The sequence below is a fragment of the Hylobates moloch genome, unplaced genomic scaffold (genome assembly GCF_009828535.3).
Source record: "Hylobates moloch isolate HMO894 unplaced genomic scaffold, HMol_V3 SCAFFOLD_1, whole genome shotgun sequence".
Taxonomy (NCBI): domain Eukaryota; kingdom Metazoa; phylum Chordata; class Mammalia; order Primates; family Hylobatidae; genus Hylobates; species Hylobates moloch.
In genome coordinates, this window is record NW_026652276.1 from 66,408,066 (window position 1) to 66,426,834 (window position 18,769).

General features: G+C 36.8%; 1 protein-coding gene across 6 annotated transcripts in view; it reads left to right on the forward strand.

Moving 5' to 3' along the window:
- The window catches only part of LNPK (lunapark, ER junction formation factor), a 120,711-nt gene that overhangs the window by 34,509 nt on the left and 67,433 nt on the right, over positions 1-18,769 (forward strand). Inside the window, exons 1-5 of one of the 6 annotated variants that reach the window (XM_058440922.1) lie at positions 590-888; positions 4,016-4,147; positions 7,755-7,843; positions 10,162-10,203; positions 10,965-11,152. In XM_058440922.1, coding sequence (XP_058296905.1) covers positions 7,817-7,843; positions 10,162-10,203; positions 10,965-11,152 — 257 coding nt within the window. In that variant the 5' untranslated portion in view covers positions 590-888; positions 4,016-4,147; positions 7,755-7,816. Of the gene's footprint in view, positions 1-589; positions 889-1,103; positions 1,246-4,015; positions 4,148-7,754; positions 7,844-10,161; positions 10,204-10,964; positions 11,153-18,769 lie in introns of those variants that run through there. The other 5 variants (XM_058440925.1, XM_058440930.1, XM_032755318.2 and 2 more) reach the window with 5 other exon arrangements.

Consider the following 18,769-nt stretch of genomic DNA (forward strand, 5'->3'; position numbering starts at 1 on the left):
CTAGTATAATAAATTTTCTTACCAAACAATGCTCAGTTGCTTCTCTTGACAACCTGTTTGCATCGTCAAAGTTTAAATGTAACATATTAAAACTATTATAACTCTTTAAAAATCATCGAAACTTTTTTGTGTATAAAAAATAAAAAATAGAATAAAAATAAAAAAATAATAGAAAAAAACCCATGAAAAATGTTTGCACATGGGGTAAAGCATGTAAAAGGGGTAAAGCATGATAAAAACCTTCGCTGAAGTTTCCCTGCTCACACATTACTGTGTGCACGTCTAGTCTTTTTCTCATTCAGGCATCATTTGTTGTTTGTCTTTTCCAGTTGAGGAGGACACTTAATACCATTTAGGCAGCGTTTCAAATCCGAGTCAAATATAGCCTGAGTGGTTTTTTGTGGGTCCACCTATCAGGGCCTGTGAAGAGTGTTCTTGGGGTTAAGAGTTCTAAGATAGAAAACTCAGCTTATGCTGTTACCGGCAGGTTTTAAAGCAACGTGATATGGCGTTTGAAGCTTACCTCACACCGGTGAGGTAAGCGTCCAGTCATCAAATGACCCTTTTTGACGTCCATGAGTGACAGAGCCTCAAGCACTCCTGGGGACCAGGCTGACTTCTCCACTGGCTTGGTTGGGAACTGGCTTCTTCGGAGCTGTGTAGTCTTAACTTGCTCTGCTGCTGGCTGGCTGACAGCTGATGGGGGACTCCTCAGGACGGACTCCCTTCCAGACGCACCCATCTCCATCCTCCTCAACTCCCCAACCTTTGTCCTCCCCACTCTTCGCTCGCGCGGCGGTCTGAGACCACCAGGAGCAGTTTCAGAGGTTTCCTTCTCCAGCTAGTCTTGGCAGAACAGGCTTTAAAAGCAAAGGAGGCAGCGGAAGAGTAAGAAATAACTATACTCTAAGAGTCATAATAAATGGCAGTACATAACTGCGACACGACACCGAGCAGCCTAAGCTGGCTGAGGAGGCCACAGTCACAGGACCCTAACCTCCCGGCCGACCCGCCCCAACAACTACCCGCCCGGGGTACGGTCACGTGACGGGGGAGCGGCGCGCGCCGGCCGCGGCGCCAATTGGCGAGCGGCTGGAGCGCGGGGTTTCATGGGAAGGAGTTGGCCGGGCCTGTCTCTCTGTCAGTGGCGGCTGCTGCCGGCTCTGGAGGCAGGCTAGGCTGGGCGGTGGCGGCCGAGACTGGCGGTGGTGGACGCCCGGGCCGGGCTGCGCCCGCTTCTTGCAGGTAGAACGCTCAAGGGGAGGGCAGTTGGGAGGGCTCTGTAGCGGGGAGGCATGCTGAGCTGTGCCCCTGGGAAATAAGCTGCGGGTTCCCCGCTTGCCTATCCTTGGTGCCCCCGCCTCCTGCTAAGTGGCCTAGGGCTCTGCGGTGGCTGCTAGTCAGGCTGCACGGTGGTGCGCGGAGACCCAGGCTCGCCGCGTTGTTCCCTGGATTTCCCAGCACACTGGCAGTGGTGGTGCTGGAGTCTCGAAACCCTTTTCTCCCCTCTAGGGCTGGTAGTTTCTCCAGCTCGGTTCTAGGAGATTCCAGGTGGTGACTGGCTTGAGCCCCAGCTCTTTGGCCCACCTGTGTCGAGCTTACCGCGACACAGGTGGGGCAAAGAGGTCAGAAGGTCCCAAACTAGCATTTCCTACGCTCAGCTGTCAGCTTTGAGCGTTCTTTCCGCCTCTCTTTCTGAGTTGTGCGGTGGCTCCAAGAGTTGGAAAGACCAGAAGGGACTGAAAACTGTCAGTGTCATGCTGCCGGGCTCTAGCGTGTGGGCGTGGAGTACGTGCTACTTAAGAGAAGAGGCTCTCCAACCATTGTCCTTATTTCAGGGATGGTGGGCTGTGGGGTGGAGGGGAAGGGCGAAGATGCATGGTATCAGAGGCGTGGCAGGAGGAGAAAAACAAATCTAAATTCCATCTGTTCATAGGTACGGATTGAGAAAGAGTTGAAATTGGTCAACTCAGCTTTGCTGATGGTGCTTTCACAGTAGTACTAAGCAAGACCCGTGAATCACTGAGTTTTTCATGTTCTGCTTTTCCCACTTGGCCTCCGGTGTGTGTTGCTCGGTGTCTACTGTTTTCTCCTTTCTTTATGGCCTGGGTGTCAGCATTGACAAAATTGACTCTATTCAACAGCGGTTTGGTGGATGTGAGTAAGCTTGGTTTCAGGAATATATTCAAACTGGCAGGGAATGCTCATTTCTTTTCCTTAGCAGCCCCCAGAAGACCAAGTTGACTTTTAACACATTTTCTTAAACAGGAGTGGTGCGTTTAAAATTAGAATTTTAAAGTTGTCTGTTATCTATTGAGATCAGCTCAGTAATGATGTTAATAAACTTATATAGTGTTTATATGTTATAACATATAAACAAGAAAATACAAGAAAAGGAGAAGTTATATGGCTATTAAAAATATATGACTTCATATAGAAATATTTATAATCAAATAGTAATTTTTTGGTGGTATTCAGATGAAAATTGACTTACCAGGAAAGCAAGCACTAATCATTATATATTAAGAGTGCTTAATATATAATAGAGGTGTACTTCTTTTCATTAAAATTCTTTTTGAGGAGCAATAAATGTGGCTTGGGCTATTTCAGAATTGTATTTTCAGTTAGGACATTTGAAAGTTAGAGTTCTAGAATAAATTACCTTTACTCTTCAATTGTGTAGTATAATATGTTATGGAGGTGCTGTTGATGGTGATTAACTTTGGAATTTGATAAACATAAAACTTCCTTTGCTGTTTCCTTCAAAGGCCTACAAGGTTATTTAATGGCAGAGTCTACAGAATTTTTTGCTCTATTTCTTATACTAGAGAAAATGAGAGCAATCTATTTTAGTAAAAATACAAACTGTAATATAATTTTCCAATTTTAGAATTATGAAATAGGTGCTTTCTTTATAAGAAGTTAGAAAGAAATGTGTTTCATATAAATACGTGTGTTTTCTGGTAATAATAATGGCTACAATTTATTAAGCAGTTACTACCATGTGTCGGACACTGTGCCTAATAATATATAATTTCATTTAATTTATACAATTCTATGAAGTGTAGATATTTTTACCGTTTTGCAAATGCAATAACTGAGGCGTGCAGAGTTTAAGTAATCTGCTCAAGATTGCATAGCTAGTATGTGGTTGAGCCATATTTTGAATCCAGATCTATTTTATTACATTATTTTAATGTGTCTTGGAGTGAGGTGAAAATTTAAGAAAAACATTTCCCAAGATTTAAAATTCTGACACCCAAACCTGAGTGTAAATAGCCATTAGTAGAAAACATTCAAATAAGGTGGTCGACATTATTGTTCATTGAAAAACACATTTAGGTCGGGTGGGGTTGCTCACGCCTGTAATCTCAGCACTTTGGGAGGCCAAGGCAGGCGGATCACTTGAGGTCAGGAGTTCAAGACCAGCCTGGGCAACATGGTGAAACCCCGTATCTACTAAAAACACAAAAATTAGCTGGGAGTGGTGGCACACACCTGTAATCCCAGCTACATGGGTGGCTGAGGCAGGAGAATCACTTGATCCCAGGAGGCAGTGGTTGCAGTGAGCTGAGATTGTGCCACTGCACTCCAGCCTGGGCAACAGACTGAGTGAGACTCAGTCTCAACAAAAGAAAAACACACTTAGATGCACCCCGCTCTTAAGGTCATGACAGGTCCTGTTGTGGTATCAGATCAGAGTGGAAAGAAACACTCTGTACATGTTCATGGGAGAGTTCTTGGAGAAAAGTCACTTGGGGTTGAACCATCTGTCCAATCCAGGGCAAGCAAATTGATTTATGACTCAGAAGGAAATGCAAGGTTATTCAGTTCCCATGTATTTGAAAGAAAGGAGAGATGGGTTAGAAAATAGCTACAACCACAGCAGTAAAAACAGTTTGTATTGAGCAATCACTATGTGCCAAGCACTGTTGTAAATAGGTTAGGATACATTATGTCATTTAAGTCTTTCAACAGTTAAGAGGGTCCTTAACTATCTATCCCTCTTTTACAGATGAGGAAATTGAGTAGCAGATAGGTTAAGTAACTGATTTGTCCAAGATTTCACAGTAAGTGATGGGCCACAGGACTTGGAGTTAAGATGTTTGAGTGGAAAGGAGAGAACCAGTGGTTGAATACAGAAGAGGTATGAAATTAAAGCTATGGAGAAATATTTGATTTAATTATTTAATTTTGTTGTGTTTTCACATCTGCTAGAAAGTACCACCTATTACATATGCATTACAGTAAAACAGTTCCTTTAATAACAGAATTTGATAGAAAAATTGCTAGAACAGTGCAGGTTGACTGTTCTTTGATTATGAACCTGAAAGCATGGATATGGCATTTAATGACTATCACTCTAATATTGTTTTAGAGTGCAAATTTAAAAGCATAATCCCTTGCTTCAGGGGTCTTAGAGGCTAAGATGTAGATTGTTTCATTAATACCAAAACAATTCTTTGATCAAATAATTGTCAAAATTGGTATAGTGATATTATGCATGTATTTCATATTGTACTTACTTTAAAATTGATATGCAGTAAACAAGTAAAGGCTGTCCTTGCAGACTTCTAGTACCAGTTCTGTCCCTAGCTGGAGCTACATGATTTTGGCAAATCATTTAACTTCTCTTTAATGCAGATTTAAACACTGAAATGTAATCAAATAAAGGAATTGGGTTACATGATACATTGTACTAATACTGTTTCTTGTGCTTATTACTCACTTTTCATTTCAGTAGATTTATTTACCAACTGTTTGATAATGTCAGAGGTGGTTTCATATATTTTACATATAAATATTCAAATCTATACAAAGCAGACTTTATTTCTGATTTTGTGTTATTGGTAATAACTGGGTGCTTAAAAAATCAAAACTAAAATATTATGTTTGGCTCTGCTGCTTACTTTTTTTTTTTTTTTTTCTTTGTGAGATGGAGTCTCTCTCTGTGACCCAGGCTGGAGTGCAGTGGTGTGATCTTGGCTCACTGCAACCTCTGCCTCCTGGGTTCAAGCAATTCTCTGCCTCAGCCTCCCAAGTAGCTGGGATTATAGGCACCTGCCACCACGCCTGGCTAATTTTTGTAGTTTTTTAGTAGAGACAGGGTTTCACCATCTTGGCCAGGCTGGTCTTGAACTCCTGACCTTGTGATCCACCCGCCTCGGCCTCCCGAAGTGTTGGCATTACAGGCGTGAGCCACCGCGCCCGGCCTGCTTACTGTCTTTGGGATGTTACTTAGCATACTACTTCACTTCTCTTGCCTTAGATTTCTCATTTGTAAAATGGAGGGATAGTAGTATCTAAATGCTAAAATTAATATAAAGCATTTGGGCGGGGCGTGGTGGCTCACGCCTATAATCCCCAGCACTTTGAGAGACCGAGGTGGGCAGATCACTTGAGGCCAGGAGTTCGAGACCAACCTGGCAAACGAGGTGAAAGCCCTGTCTCTACCAAAAAAAAAAAAAAAAAATAGCCGGGTGTGGTGGCCCATGCCTATAGTCCCAGCTACACCTTTGGAGACCGAGATGGGAGAATTGCTTTAACCCTGGAGATGGAGGTTGTATTGAGCCAAGATCGCACCACTGCACTCCAGCCTGGGTGTCAGTGAGACCCACACACACACAGCATTTGTTTTAGGGCCACTAGAAATGAAGTACTACGTGTTTAACTGAATACACACACACACACACACACACACACACAGCATTTGTTTTAGGGCCGCTAGAAATGAAGTACTAAGTGTTTAACTGATACTGGTGTTGTCATTAATTTCAAATATTAAAAATTCTGATCACAGTCTCAGGGTGTGATGGTTAGAAACTTGACATTGAAGGATATAATTCTACTTCAAACCAAAGTTTGTAGGTTGGTTGTGTACAGAACACTGCTAGACACCATACACTAGTTCCAGAATAGTGGAATGATGTATATTTTGAGAATAACAAGTGATTCATATGAATCTACCCCCTTCACCCACCTTTTTGGTAGTTATTTTTAGCATCTCGAGGGTTTTTAGATTTACTTACTGTCATAATTCAGATAGAAATTTATAGTTTAATCATTAGAATTCCTAGATTTTCTACAACCACATTTTAGAAATTTGAGTACTAAGCAAATACTAAATGATTAATAATATTTAGATTGCAACTTAAATATGACTTGAAACATTCATTATAGTTATAAACCTTAGAGTTTTTCAGGACAGATTATACGTGTTTCTGTCCTTAAAAATTACTTTGTGAGTGAAAGTATTTTACAGTTAGGCTTTTTGTTACTTTTCTGAGAAACTCCAAGATAGCTATGCCTTATGCTAATTACAATATATAAATAATTTTGCAGAGTGAGTGTTCTTACTTGATACTGGTATTATTTTGTGTTTACATTTATGGTTAAAAAATGTGAGAAGTATGACATAGGTAACCTTTTTGGAGGTGGAGAAGAAGTAGTTTTATACATTGGCAAGTATCTAACTGTAACCTGGTTAAAATATGTCAGTTTGAAATTATACTTTTACCATTTCAACTTAAAAGAATAAAAATTTATGTAATCATTGTCCAGTAAGTTGATTTAGAATATAATATTGTTGAGTCCATTATAAAACATTTGAGAGTCATAGAAAAACAACTAAAAGAAGTGGTTATAGAGCTAGCTGAATTGAAGGTCAGCTAGCTTCAGGGACTTATATACAATGTCAGGGAGAAATGTTTATTTGGGCATTGAACAGTAGTGTTTAGTAATAGAGGCTAGAAATCTGAAGATAAAGGGGCTCTAGGCCATATTTCTTCTGAGCTATTGGGCAAATCACTAAACCTCTTTTCACTTAGTTTTCTTATCTGTGAGATGGTAATACTATAGACTATCCTGCGAGAAAGTGGTGGTATTATTAACTAATTGAGAGAAAAGAAAATTAAGGCTCAGAATCATTGTGATTTGCTAAAGGTCACAGATAGCCTTGTAATCCTTATTTTCTTATTCATAACTCAGTTGGCTTTCTCTTATTACTTGTAAGGTGATATTCTAAACATTGTAAAACACTTCTATTCCAGATAACTAGTTTAGTTGGGAGACAGCTGGATGGTAAAAATTATTTTATAAGTGTATACTATGAAAGTAGTATGGTAAAACTTTGTTACCAGAACAACATAGAGAACCTATTTTAAAGAATAGAAAATAGCGAAGTGGTAAGAATATACATTTCTAAACTGCATTGTCATTTAAAAAGCTTTTCAAAGTTTATTTTCCCTTTTAAATCTGTTCTGGTTTTGAAGAATGGATTTTTAAAAGGTGGGTTTGGTGGTTTGCAATGGCTCATGCCTATAATCCCAGCAGTTTGGGAGGCCGAGGCGGGCAGATCACTTGAGGCCAGGAGTTCAAGACCAGCCTGGCCAACATAGCAAAACTCCATCTCTACCAAGAATACAAAAATTAGCCAGGCGTAGTGGTGTGCACCTATAGTCCCAGCTACTCAGGAGGCTGAGGCACAAGAATCGCTTAACCTGGGAGGCGGATGTTGCAGTGAGTTGAGATCTCGCTATTGTACTCCAGCCTGGGCAACACAGAGAGACTCCATCTCAAAAAAAAAAAAAGGAAAAAGGTAGACTCTATCCCAATAACTGTCTGAAATCAGATTCCATATATGTGGCATCCAAAGAAATTAATATTTCATAACATTTTTTAGGCAGTATTGCAACATCTCTAGTGGGTATGCTGTGTGTTTAACTTAACATTTTAAATACTTGCTTTATTTCTAGCTGTGACTTCCTTTGGACAATTGATGATATTTATCATTGTGCCCAGTTTCTACAAATAAAAGATGGGTGGATTATTTTCTCGATGGAGGGTAAGGTACTTTTCTTTACAGCTAGTTCTTGAGTCTAATATAAAAGTGTCACATAAAGCTATCTGTGAAAGTCTCCTTTGATTATAGCCTTGAATAGTAGTTTGCTATTTTCCTTAACTTTTTTTCTTCTCTTTTGAATTACTTTTCTATTTTTTTATTTTAATACTTCCATTTGTTCTGTAGGTGTCCAATCCCTCTGTTTAACAGAATTATTTCACTTGGATATATGAATTATTTTTATTTCTGTATTTCTGTATTTGCATGCAAATGGCTATCTTGTTTTCTTATACTTCCTAAGTTTCAAGCTTATTTGAAAGGTAGTTGAAAATAAGTATTCTAGGCCGGGCGCGGTGGCTCACGCCTATAATCCCAGCACTTTGGGAGGCTAAGGTGGGCAGATCATGAGTTCAGGAGTTCAAGACCAGCCTGGCCAACATGGTGAAACCCCGTCTCTACTAAAAACACAAAAATTAGCTCGGCATAGCGGTGCGCACCTGTAATCCCAGCTACTCGGGAGGCTGAGGCAGGAGAATGGCTTGAACCCAGAAGGTGGAGGTTGCAGTGAGCCGAGATTGTGCCCCTGCACTCCAGCCTGGGTGACAGAGCAAGACTCTGTCTCACGAAAAAAAAAGCATTCTATACAATACTTGTTTTTTACAGACTGTATCTTTTTACTTGAAGCTTATCATAAATATTAACTAAAGTCACACTACATGTGCTTTTAGAAATTATAGGTTAAACAAAATTAGAAATGCAGTTTGATTTTATTGGATAAGCTTTTAGAGGAAGTATCTCAAAGTTACAGCTGGAAAATATGAATTGTATAAATTATATAACTCCGTCTCTACTAAAAATACAAAAATTAGCTGGGTGTGGTAGTGGGCGCCTGCAACCCCAGCTACTCAGGAGGCTGAGGCAGGATCGCTTCAATCCAGAAGGTGAAGGGTGCAGTGAGCCGAGATTGTGCCACTGCACTCCAGCCTGGGCGACAGAGCTAGACTCTGTCTCAAAAAAAAGAAAAAAAATTTATATAAATGCTCTTCTCAAATGTAAGAGGAGATAAGTTAGTCTAGGATAAACTACTTATTTTTTTTACTCCTTATTACCATAGAGTCTAACTATACTTGGTACATAATTTAGGTTTTGGGCTATTGTTGGAACAGCCTTGTTTTGAATCAGCATTATATTGACCTTGTTATGACCTTATAATAATCTGCCCAAGGATCAAATTTATCTCTTCTTGCTTTGTCTTTCATATTAGGTTGAACCATATGAAATTGCCAGTATTCAACTGCTTGGACTTAGCAAAATGTCAATTTCATATGGTTAACTCTAGTGTTAACAACTCTTATGGAAACTACAATGAACTGATACTCATTACCCTCTTGGATTGTTGAGTATGTAATTGGTAAATATTTTTTCAAGGGTTTTATGAGCGATTTTGGCTGGTTTTTATTCTAGACGTATAAAAAATATCTTTGGCAAACAAGCTTTGCTATAATGAAGTATTCTTAGATGTCCTTTTAAAATCTGATCTGCAAAAAGTACTTTAGGAATTTAGAATGAAGATAGCCTGTTGATTTTGACCTCCAGAGTCTTAAGTGAACTTTTAGCTATAGCAAATCAGACCATTTTTAGTCCGTAAATTTTTTTAATGTGTTAATTCTTTTGAGTAATCATTCCTAAGAATTTTTTTTGGAGGAAAACGTGTGTTTTTTTAATTTTTAAATTAAGTTTAATTTTTTTTTGAGATGGAGCCTTGCTCTGTCACCCAGGCTGGAGTGCAGTGGTGCGATCTCGGCTCACTGCAACCTCTGGCTCCCAGGTTCAGTCAATTCTCATGCCTCAGCCTCCTGAGTAGCTGGGATTACAAGGGCATGCCACCACGCCCAGCTCATTTTTGGATTTTTAGTAGACCAGTTGGCCAAGCTGGTCTCAAACCCCTGACCCTAAGTGATCTGCCCACCTTGACCTCCCAAAGTACAGGCAGGAGCCACTGTGCCTGGCCAAAATTTGTTTCTTTCTAGAACGGTGTGTTCTGTTGAGGTTAAGAATGGTAAAAATTGAGCTATCAGAATTAAAAGTCTTTGTAGGATTAAAAAAGTTAAGTAGGGAAATGCTTATTTCTTTAATCTTACGTAGTTCTGTTTGCAATTATAATTTTTATTTAAATAAATCTTAGTTATAAACAAGAATGCATATTTGCTTGACAAGATTTGAGAAAATTTAATTTTGAAATAAATGTTCTTTAATTATATCAAAATGTAAAGGTTTGTGATAAGTTTTAATGCTGTCTCTTGTTTCTGTTTCTATAACAGACAAAACCTTCAACTGTAGAAGTTCTAGAAAGTATAGATAAGGTATGTTCTTTGGCTATGAGGTATTTTAATTCATTTTCGGTATTAAGTAAATATTATGTAGTATATATTATTTTGGAGACCAAATCTGGTATGGGAATTTAGAAATGATATAGAGTGAGTCTGAGAACTTTAATGTTATGTGATCTCAAAAAAATCCAAAGTCTATCAGTGACTTAAGGAGTCTGTTTCAAGTAATAGAGCCAGTTAGGATGAAATTAGATCTGTAGTGTGGTGTAAATCAGTGTTACAGGTAGGACAAAATAGATGAGATACTGTACGATAATTTTTATCAGTCTACAAAATTTTCACAGCTTTTTATATACTATTATCAAAAATGATTATTTTCTGGGAATATTGAGAGTGATAGATGGGTTACTGTTTTAATTTTTATTAATTATTTTTCTTATTGCTAGATTTTTTAAATGCCTTTTATAGGAGGAATTATTACTTATTTGACTCAACAAATATTATTGCTGATACCAATTTCATTCTCTGAATCTTTGCCAATTTGATAGTTTAAAAATAGTAATTAATTTTGCATTGTAAAAATGATTTGTTAGAATAAGCATTATACATTTTTAACTTCATTTTTAGTTTTCTTTTTCATATTATGTTTTGTTTTAAACTGTTAGGATATTATGCTTTATTGAACTTTAAATAGGAGTTTTTTCTTAAATATCTTTCCTGCTAAAATTTTTTAACATTTTAATTTCTTTATGAAGTTTGAAATTTACTAACATGGAATAATTTTCTCTTAACAGGAAATTCAAGCATTAGAAGAATTTAGGGAAAAAAATCAGAGATTACAGAAATTATGGGTTGGAAGATTAATTCTGTATTCCTCAGTTCTCTATCTGTTTACATGCTTAATTGTATATTTGTGGTATCTTCCTGATGAATTTACAGCAAGACTTGCCATGACACTCCCATTTTTTGCTTTTCCATTGATGTAAGTAAATTATTCTTTTTGTTGATCTTTTCCTTTTCTGACTAGAGTCTTAATGTATATCTAATATGTATATTCAGTCTGTTTATTATTAAGTGGTAATATCTGATTGAGTTTGAATTTCTTTCACAATTTGAAAAGATTTTTTTAAAATAGTAGAACAATTGTTTTAAACCTTCATTTGTAATCCAATATACCTGAGGAATATTACCTAGTAATATGAGTAATAATTGCTCTATATGGCAATGTTTTATGATTTTCTAGTAGATGACCATGCTCCCTGAGGGGCACTGGGCATGGAGTAGTGGGTAATGGCAAGCGGGGCAGGGTTTGTAAAACCAAAAGAATAACTGCTCAAATTATTCTGAATATATTCCATTCACCTCAACTCTCTTCCCCTCGTTCTACTGCTGTATAGTCACTGCTATAAAGCAATTGACCCTTATTTTAGAAATATTTTATAATATAGCACTGTTTAGGAGGTGTATGATGACTGAGAATTTTGAGAGACAATTTAATAAAAAGTTTGTTTATTCAGTCAACAAGCATTTATGGGTACCAATTGTTTAGACATTGGATTATAATGGTGTATGGTACATAAAAACACAAAACTCTCTGACTCTATATCTTAGACTGCAAACATTAAGTAATGAGTATGATGAATGTTATAAAAGAGAAGTGTAAAATGCTATGGGAGCATTTAATAGGGGCATTGCCTCAGTCTGAGTACTACTATAAAAAATGTGTTTGTTTAGTCTTTAGTGCAGGGCATATTTTCAATTTGAAACTCCTGAAGCTTGTAAAATTATAAGTTCGTATGTAGCTATAAGAGCTGAAATTGAGTGCTTTCATAATATTGCAAAATAATTATCTCTGCTACTTTCTTTATTTTCATTTTTTGTAATCTTTTGGAATGATTTTATCCCAGAAGTAGTGGATTTTATAATTGTGAGCCCCTTTTCCTTGTTTCCCTTACCTTTTTTCATAAGAGGAGAGAAAAGAAAATTACAAAATAAGTATGAGATGTTTAGTTGATTTAAGCACTTTTAAATACTCAAAAATGCACTTTACATCTATTTCCATATGAAGATTGATTTTTTTGATCATAAAAGACTTGTATCTAGTTGTAACAGAATGTCTGATAGCAAACTCTACTGTGTTAATTCTAATGTCTATCCAAAAACTATGATCTAGATTTGCTATTATGATTCATAACAGTTTTTTGCGGGGCAAATAAATTATATACTAATTGTTCTTTAGAAGCAGGAAAACTTCATTTCTTTAAAAATGTAATTTCTTCAATTCAGTCTTTCTGATATTTTGGGTATGAAGCTTTCTTATCCTTACTGTGTCCCTCTAATTTTTCTGCATCACCTGCATCTAGTATATCTTGGCTCGTTTAGCTTCAGAGCCATTTTTCACTTTGTCTCATTGATATTTGTAACCTCGTTCTCAACTGTTGTAGCTTCTATTTCAGTGAGCTTTTCACTTTTTGAAGCACAGACCGGTTATCCAACAAAGAATAGCATTGTCCTGATCGATGACAATTAAAAAAGCATGAAATAAAGCACAATGTGAAAGTGGATGTTGTGGTAAAAAGAAAGAAGACTTAGGACATTTTCTTATGTGTGTAACGTGAGTTGTTGCCTTTTGTGTGTAATGTGAGCTTATCCCTGGACTTTTTTCTTTGGGAAACAGTGTCTTAGTCTGTTTAGTGTTGCTATAAAGGAATACCTGAGGCTGGGTAGTTTATAAAGAAACGAGGTCTATTTGGCTCATGGTTCTGCAGACTGTACAAGAAGTATGGCACCGGCATCTGCATCTGGTGAGGGCCTTAGGCTGCTTCACTCTTGGCAGAAGGTGACAGGGAGCTAGCATATGCAGAGATGACTTGGTGAGAGAGAAAGCAAGAGATAGGGGAGGTGCCAGTTTCTTTTTAACAACCAGCTCTCTCAGGAACTAATAGAGAGCGAACTCTCACCATGCCCCAGGGAGGACATTCATCTGTTCATGAGATCCGCCCCCATGACCCAAACACCTCCCATTAGGCCCCACCTCCAAAACTCTGGGGGACAGATTTCAACATGAGGTTTGGAGGGTCAAATATCCAAATCATAGCAAACAGTTTTGAGGGCTGGACTTGGATTTACTTAAAGACTTAGAGGCAAAAGGGGCAATAAAGTATGTTGTTTTGCTCAACACTGTCTACGTTGATTATATAGTTTAGAAATCTACCTGATATCTCTAAAAAGTGACTGCTGTCTACACATTCCCAGTTTCCCAAATGCTTTTACTGGAAAGGTCATGGATCAGGACTGAACATATATTGTATAACTATTCCAAAATTATTCTTTATGTTAGAATATCAATATTCTATATAACATCCTTTGAAATTTTATTATATTTTCACTTCAGAATGTAATATGGAGGAGTTTAATATAATTCCACATACTATTTTTCGGCCTTTCAGATTCAATAGTATATTTACCTCCCTTGATCTTTTCAACTATTACTGAAACTTAAATCATAATATAAATGCCAGATTTATTTTGTAGGAGTCATTAAGGCTACACACCATAGTGAGGGAAGGTTTGGGTTACGTAAAGTTACAATTTTGTATTTCTGCATTATGCTAGCAAATATGCATTACCTTGGGAGTTGGTTCATTTTCTAAGTCAGCAACCATTAAGTTTTGTTTCTATGTTAACTAATGCTACAAGCAATCTTGTAGACTTTTACTTTCAGATACCTTATTTTTACGAATTATAACTTTCTAGACATTTCATTCTCTGTAATTTTAGAGACTGATCATCATCATAAGATATTGAGGAGTTAGCCATAATTTTCTTATTTGTTTTTGCCTCTCAAAATGGGGTTGTTGGGGAAGAAATTTAAGCAAGGGAATTGAGGAAGGTGGTCATATTCCTATTTCTCTTCTTGTATCTCCACTTTAATTGAAAGCCATTTAAGGATAGGGATTTGTTCTTACACAATTTTCATGCCTCCTCTCTCTCCCCACAAGTAGCACATGTTAGGTATTTCTTCAATCCAGCTAGGTTGACAAACATAATTTGTAACCTTTTGAAGAAAGTTAAATGTTTGTTTCATGATACACTAGTAAGAATACAAGTGTCTTTCAGCCAGGCGTGGTGGCTCACGCCTGTAATCCCAGCACTTTGGGAGGCTGAGGTGGGCGGATCACGCGGTAAGGAGATCGGGACCATCCTAGCTAACACGGTAAAACCCCATCTCTACTAAAAATACAAAAAAATTAGCCTAGCATGGTGGCGGGCTCCTGTAGTCCCAGCTACTTGGGAGACTGAGGCAGGAGAATGGCGTGAACCCAGAAGGCAGAGCTTACAGTGAGCCGAGGTCGCGCCACTGCACTCCAGCCTGGGCGACAGACTCAGAAGTAACCTCAAAAGGAATTTTTAGATATGGCTTTTATATATAATAAAGAAGATATTTGTAAGGAAAAATGATTTTGAGTTGTATGCCCCAAAAAACAAAAGCAAGAAATTCTTGATTCTTATTTTTTATACAAAAGTAAATCATTGTTACTATTTTGCCTAAACATGAAGGTAATTATTGCTGAAGTCTTTGGTGGTTAAATAAACTGACAAAGAAGTCAACATAGTTATAAATATTAAGACCTGTATATCAATTCATCTCTAACTTTTTTTTTTTTTTTTTTCGAGACAGTGTCTTACTCTGTTGCCCAGGCTGGAGTGTAATGGCGCAATCTTGCCTCACTGCATCCTCTGCCTCCCAGGCTCAAGCAATTCTCGTGCCTCAGCTTCCTGAGTAGTGAGGATTATAGGCATTCACCACCATGCTTGTCTAATTTTTATGTGTGTGTGTGGTTTTTTTTTTTTTAGTAGAGATGGGGTGTCAGCATGTTGACCAGGCTGGTCTCAAACTCTTGGCCTCAAGTGATCTGCCCGTCTCGGCCTCACAAAGTATTGGTATTACAGGCATGAGCCACCACGCCCAGCTCATCGTTAGATTTATATATTGCTAAATCTCATCTAAAAACATTTTGATAATTTGGATAGGGCTTATGATATGGTGAAAAAAGAACACTTAAGTTTGGCAGAAAGGGCGAAAGAGGTAACAAAATAATGTTGCATATATGAAGGTTGGTGAAAAACCACCAGGTTTATAGAATGTTAATTCTTTACCCAAAGTAAGGAAGGTTTAGTTATATTGATTGAATTGAGATATTCTGCTATATTTCAACTTTTAGCATTTTTAGTTTGAGTACAGTAAAACACTGAATATTGAGGTTTTAAAATGTTTACACTGTCCTCTGTGTAATTCTATTATATTGAAGTTCCAAGTATTTCCTGCTAGGACACATATTTTTTTAGTTCAAGTCATTAGGTATTATTGAACAAAAATTCATGCTGTAGTAATGTTCCAAGTAGCATTAATTTCATTCAGAAAAGAACAACAAATGCTTCGATGAATGTGAGTCAAAGAAATTTTTTATTTCTCAACTGATTGTATATATGAATGTAGTGATTTTCTTTTTTATTATACTTTAAGTTTTAGGGTACATGTGCACAACGTGCAGGTTTGTTACATATGTTTACATGTGCCATGTTGGTGTGCTGCACCCATTAACTCGTCATTTAACATTAGGTATATCTCCTAATGCTATCCCTCCCTCCTCCCCCACCCCACAACAGGCCCCAGTGTGTAATGTTCCCCTTCCTGTGTCCATGTGTTCTCATTGTTCAATTCCCACCTATGAGTGAGAACATGCAGTGTTTGGTTTTTTGTCCTTGCGATAGTTTGCTGAGAATGATGGTTTCCAGCTTCATCCATGTCCCTGCAAAGGACATGAGCTCATCATTTTTTATGACTGCATAGTATTCCATGGTGTATATGTGCCACATTTTCTTAATCCAGTCTGTCATTGTTGGACATTTGGGTTGGTTCCAAGTCTTTGCTATTGTGAATAATGCCGCAATAAACATACGTGTGCATGTGTCTTTATAGCAGCATGATTTATAATCCTTTGGGTATATACCCAGTAATGGGATGGCTGGGTCAAATGGTATTTCTAGTGATTTTCTTTACTAATTTTATATTCAACTATAATAATAGTTTTATTGTTTGTAATAATATTTTTGGTTGATTCTTTGAGAGCTTCCAAGTATGCAATCATATAATCTGTAAATAGCAATAATTTTACCACCTCCTTTTGTTTTTTTGTTTGTTATTTTTTTCTCTTTTGATATGTTTGATTTTTTTTCTCTTGGCTAATTATGTTAGCTAATACCTTTAGGAAAGTGTTAAGTTGTAGAGAAAATAGTGGACATACTCGATATGTTTTTTTGGGAATTCTTCTAATGTTTCACCATTGGGGATTATTCTGACTTTGGATTGAGACAGATATATTTGATCATGTTAAGGAATTTTCTACCTATTCTTACTGTATTTAGTTTTTTTTTTTTTTTTAAATCAAGAAAGGTTGTTGAATATTGTTAAATACAGTTCATTATCTATGGAGATACCATATGATTTTTCATCTTCTCTTGATACGAAGGGATTATATTAAATATTGAATCATTCTTGAATTCCAGGAAAAATTTCTGCTTTCAGTCTTGTGATCATTTTATAAAAACATCCAAAAACTTTTCTTTATTTTCATTCTTTGTTGAAACAATAACACTGTACATGTTTTTGAAACTATGACATTTCTGACCAATGCTTTAGTTTTATGCCATGGGTGTTGATATATAGTGATTTATTTTGGTTATTTTCAAGATATGGTGATTTTTTGGAGGGAGTTATAATCTGTGAGTTATTTATGGATGGCAAATATATATTTATATTTTTATTTCTTGTCTTAGTTAAAATTTCTAGTTTTATTGTATTGCTCTCAGAGAATGTTAAATATTTCTGATGTAAATTTATTGAGTTTTTTTGGTGGAATGTTATTTGGTCAATTTTTTAAGTGTTTCATGAACATTTGAAGATGTATTCTCTTTTTTCAGTTACACAGAGTTGAATATTAGCAATGAGAACTACCTTATGCTATATAGATCTTCTATTTCCTAATAACAGTGTATTTCTACTTTTCTCTGTATTTCTTTTAGTTTTGCTTTGTGAATGTTGATGCTTTGCTCTTTACATGGGTATTTCTGTTATATCTTCATTGTAAACACATCCTTTAAAAAGAATTTTTAATTTTGAAAAAATTATAGATTAACAGTAAGTTGCAGAAAGAAATGTACAGGCAGGTTGCAGGTACCCTCACCTAGCTCACCCCAATGGTAACATCTATACAGTAGTTTTTCCTTCATCCATAGTTTTGCCCTCTGCAGTTTCAGTTAACTGTGGTCAATTGCAGTCTGAAAATGTTAGTTTTTCGAGAGAGACTACATTCATATAACTTTTATTGCAGTATAGTTATACTTGTTCTATTTTATTATTAGTTATTTTTGTTAACCTCTTACTGTGCCTAATTTATAAATTAAATCCCTACACCTACATGGTATGTATTTATAGGAAAAAACTTAGTATATGTTGGATTTGGTACTGCCCATGGTTTCAGGCATCCACTGGGGGTCATGGAACATATCACTGAGATTAAGGGAGAACTACTGCAGTAAATTTCTAGGTAGCCTGGAACACAGGCTACCAGCACGACCTATAAATAACTGACCCAAAGTAAATGTACCACAAAGTAAAAGGTTTTAATTAATTATAAAAACCAAAAGCAAAAAAAATTGTTTCAAAACAGACCAACTTCTTTCGTATCAACAAATATTAAGCCAGGAAATTGACATTGCTTCAATCCACGGAGCCTATTCAGAGTTCATCAGTTTTATATGAATTCCTTTGAGTGGGTTTTATATTTCTATGCAATTTTATCGCCTGTAGCTTTGTGTAACCACTGCACAATTCAGATCCAGAACTGTTCCATCACCACAAGGCTCCTTTTTGCTATTTCTTTAGAGCCATACACATCTCCCTCCACTTTCCCCATTCTTTACCCCTGCCATCCATTAATCTGTTTTCTGTCTCCACAAATTTGTTATTTCAAGAATGTTATAAAATGGAATCACATAGTATGTAACCTTTTGAAATTGGCATTTTTCACTCAGTATATTCTTGAGATCCATCCAAGTTGTTCAATGTTGTCAATAGTTCCTTTCTTTCTCTGAGTAGTATTCCGTGGTATTAATGTATCATAGTTTAACTATTCACCTGCTGGAGAACATTTGCATTGTTTCCAGTTCTTGCTATTACAAATAAGGCTGCAATGAATATTTTGTACAGGTTTTTATGTGAACATAAGTCATTTCTCTGGAGTGTATGCCCAAGGGTGCAAATGCTGGAGTATATGGTAAGTACATGTTAGTTTTATAAGAAATTGCTAAACTTTTTTTCAGAGTAGCTATACCGTTTTACATTTCTACTAGGTAGGTGTGAGTCATCTAGTTTCTCTACATCCTTGCCAGCATTTGGTGTTAATCACTATTTTCTGTTTTGACTGTTCTGATAGGTATGTAGCAATATCTCCTTGTGGTTTTAATTTTTATTTCCCTAATGGCTGAGGATGTTTCATGTCGTTATTTGCCATTAATATGTATCTTTTTTAGCAAA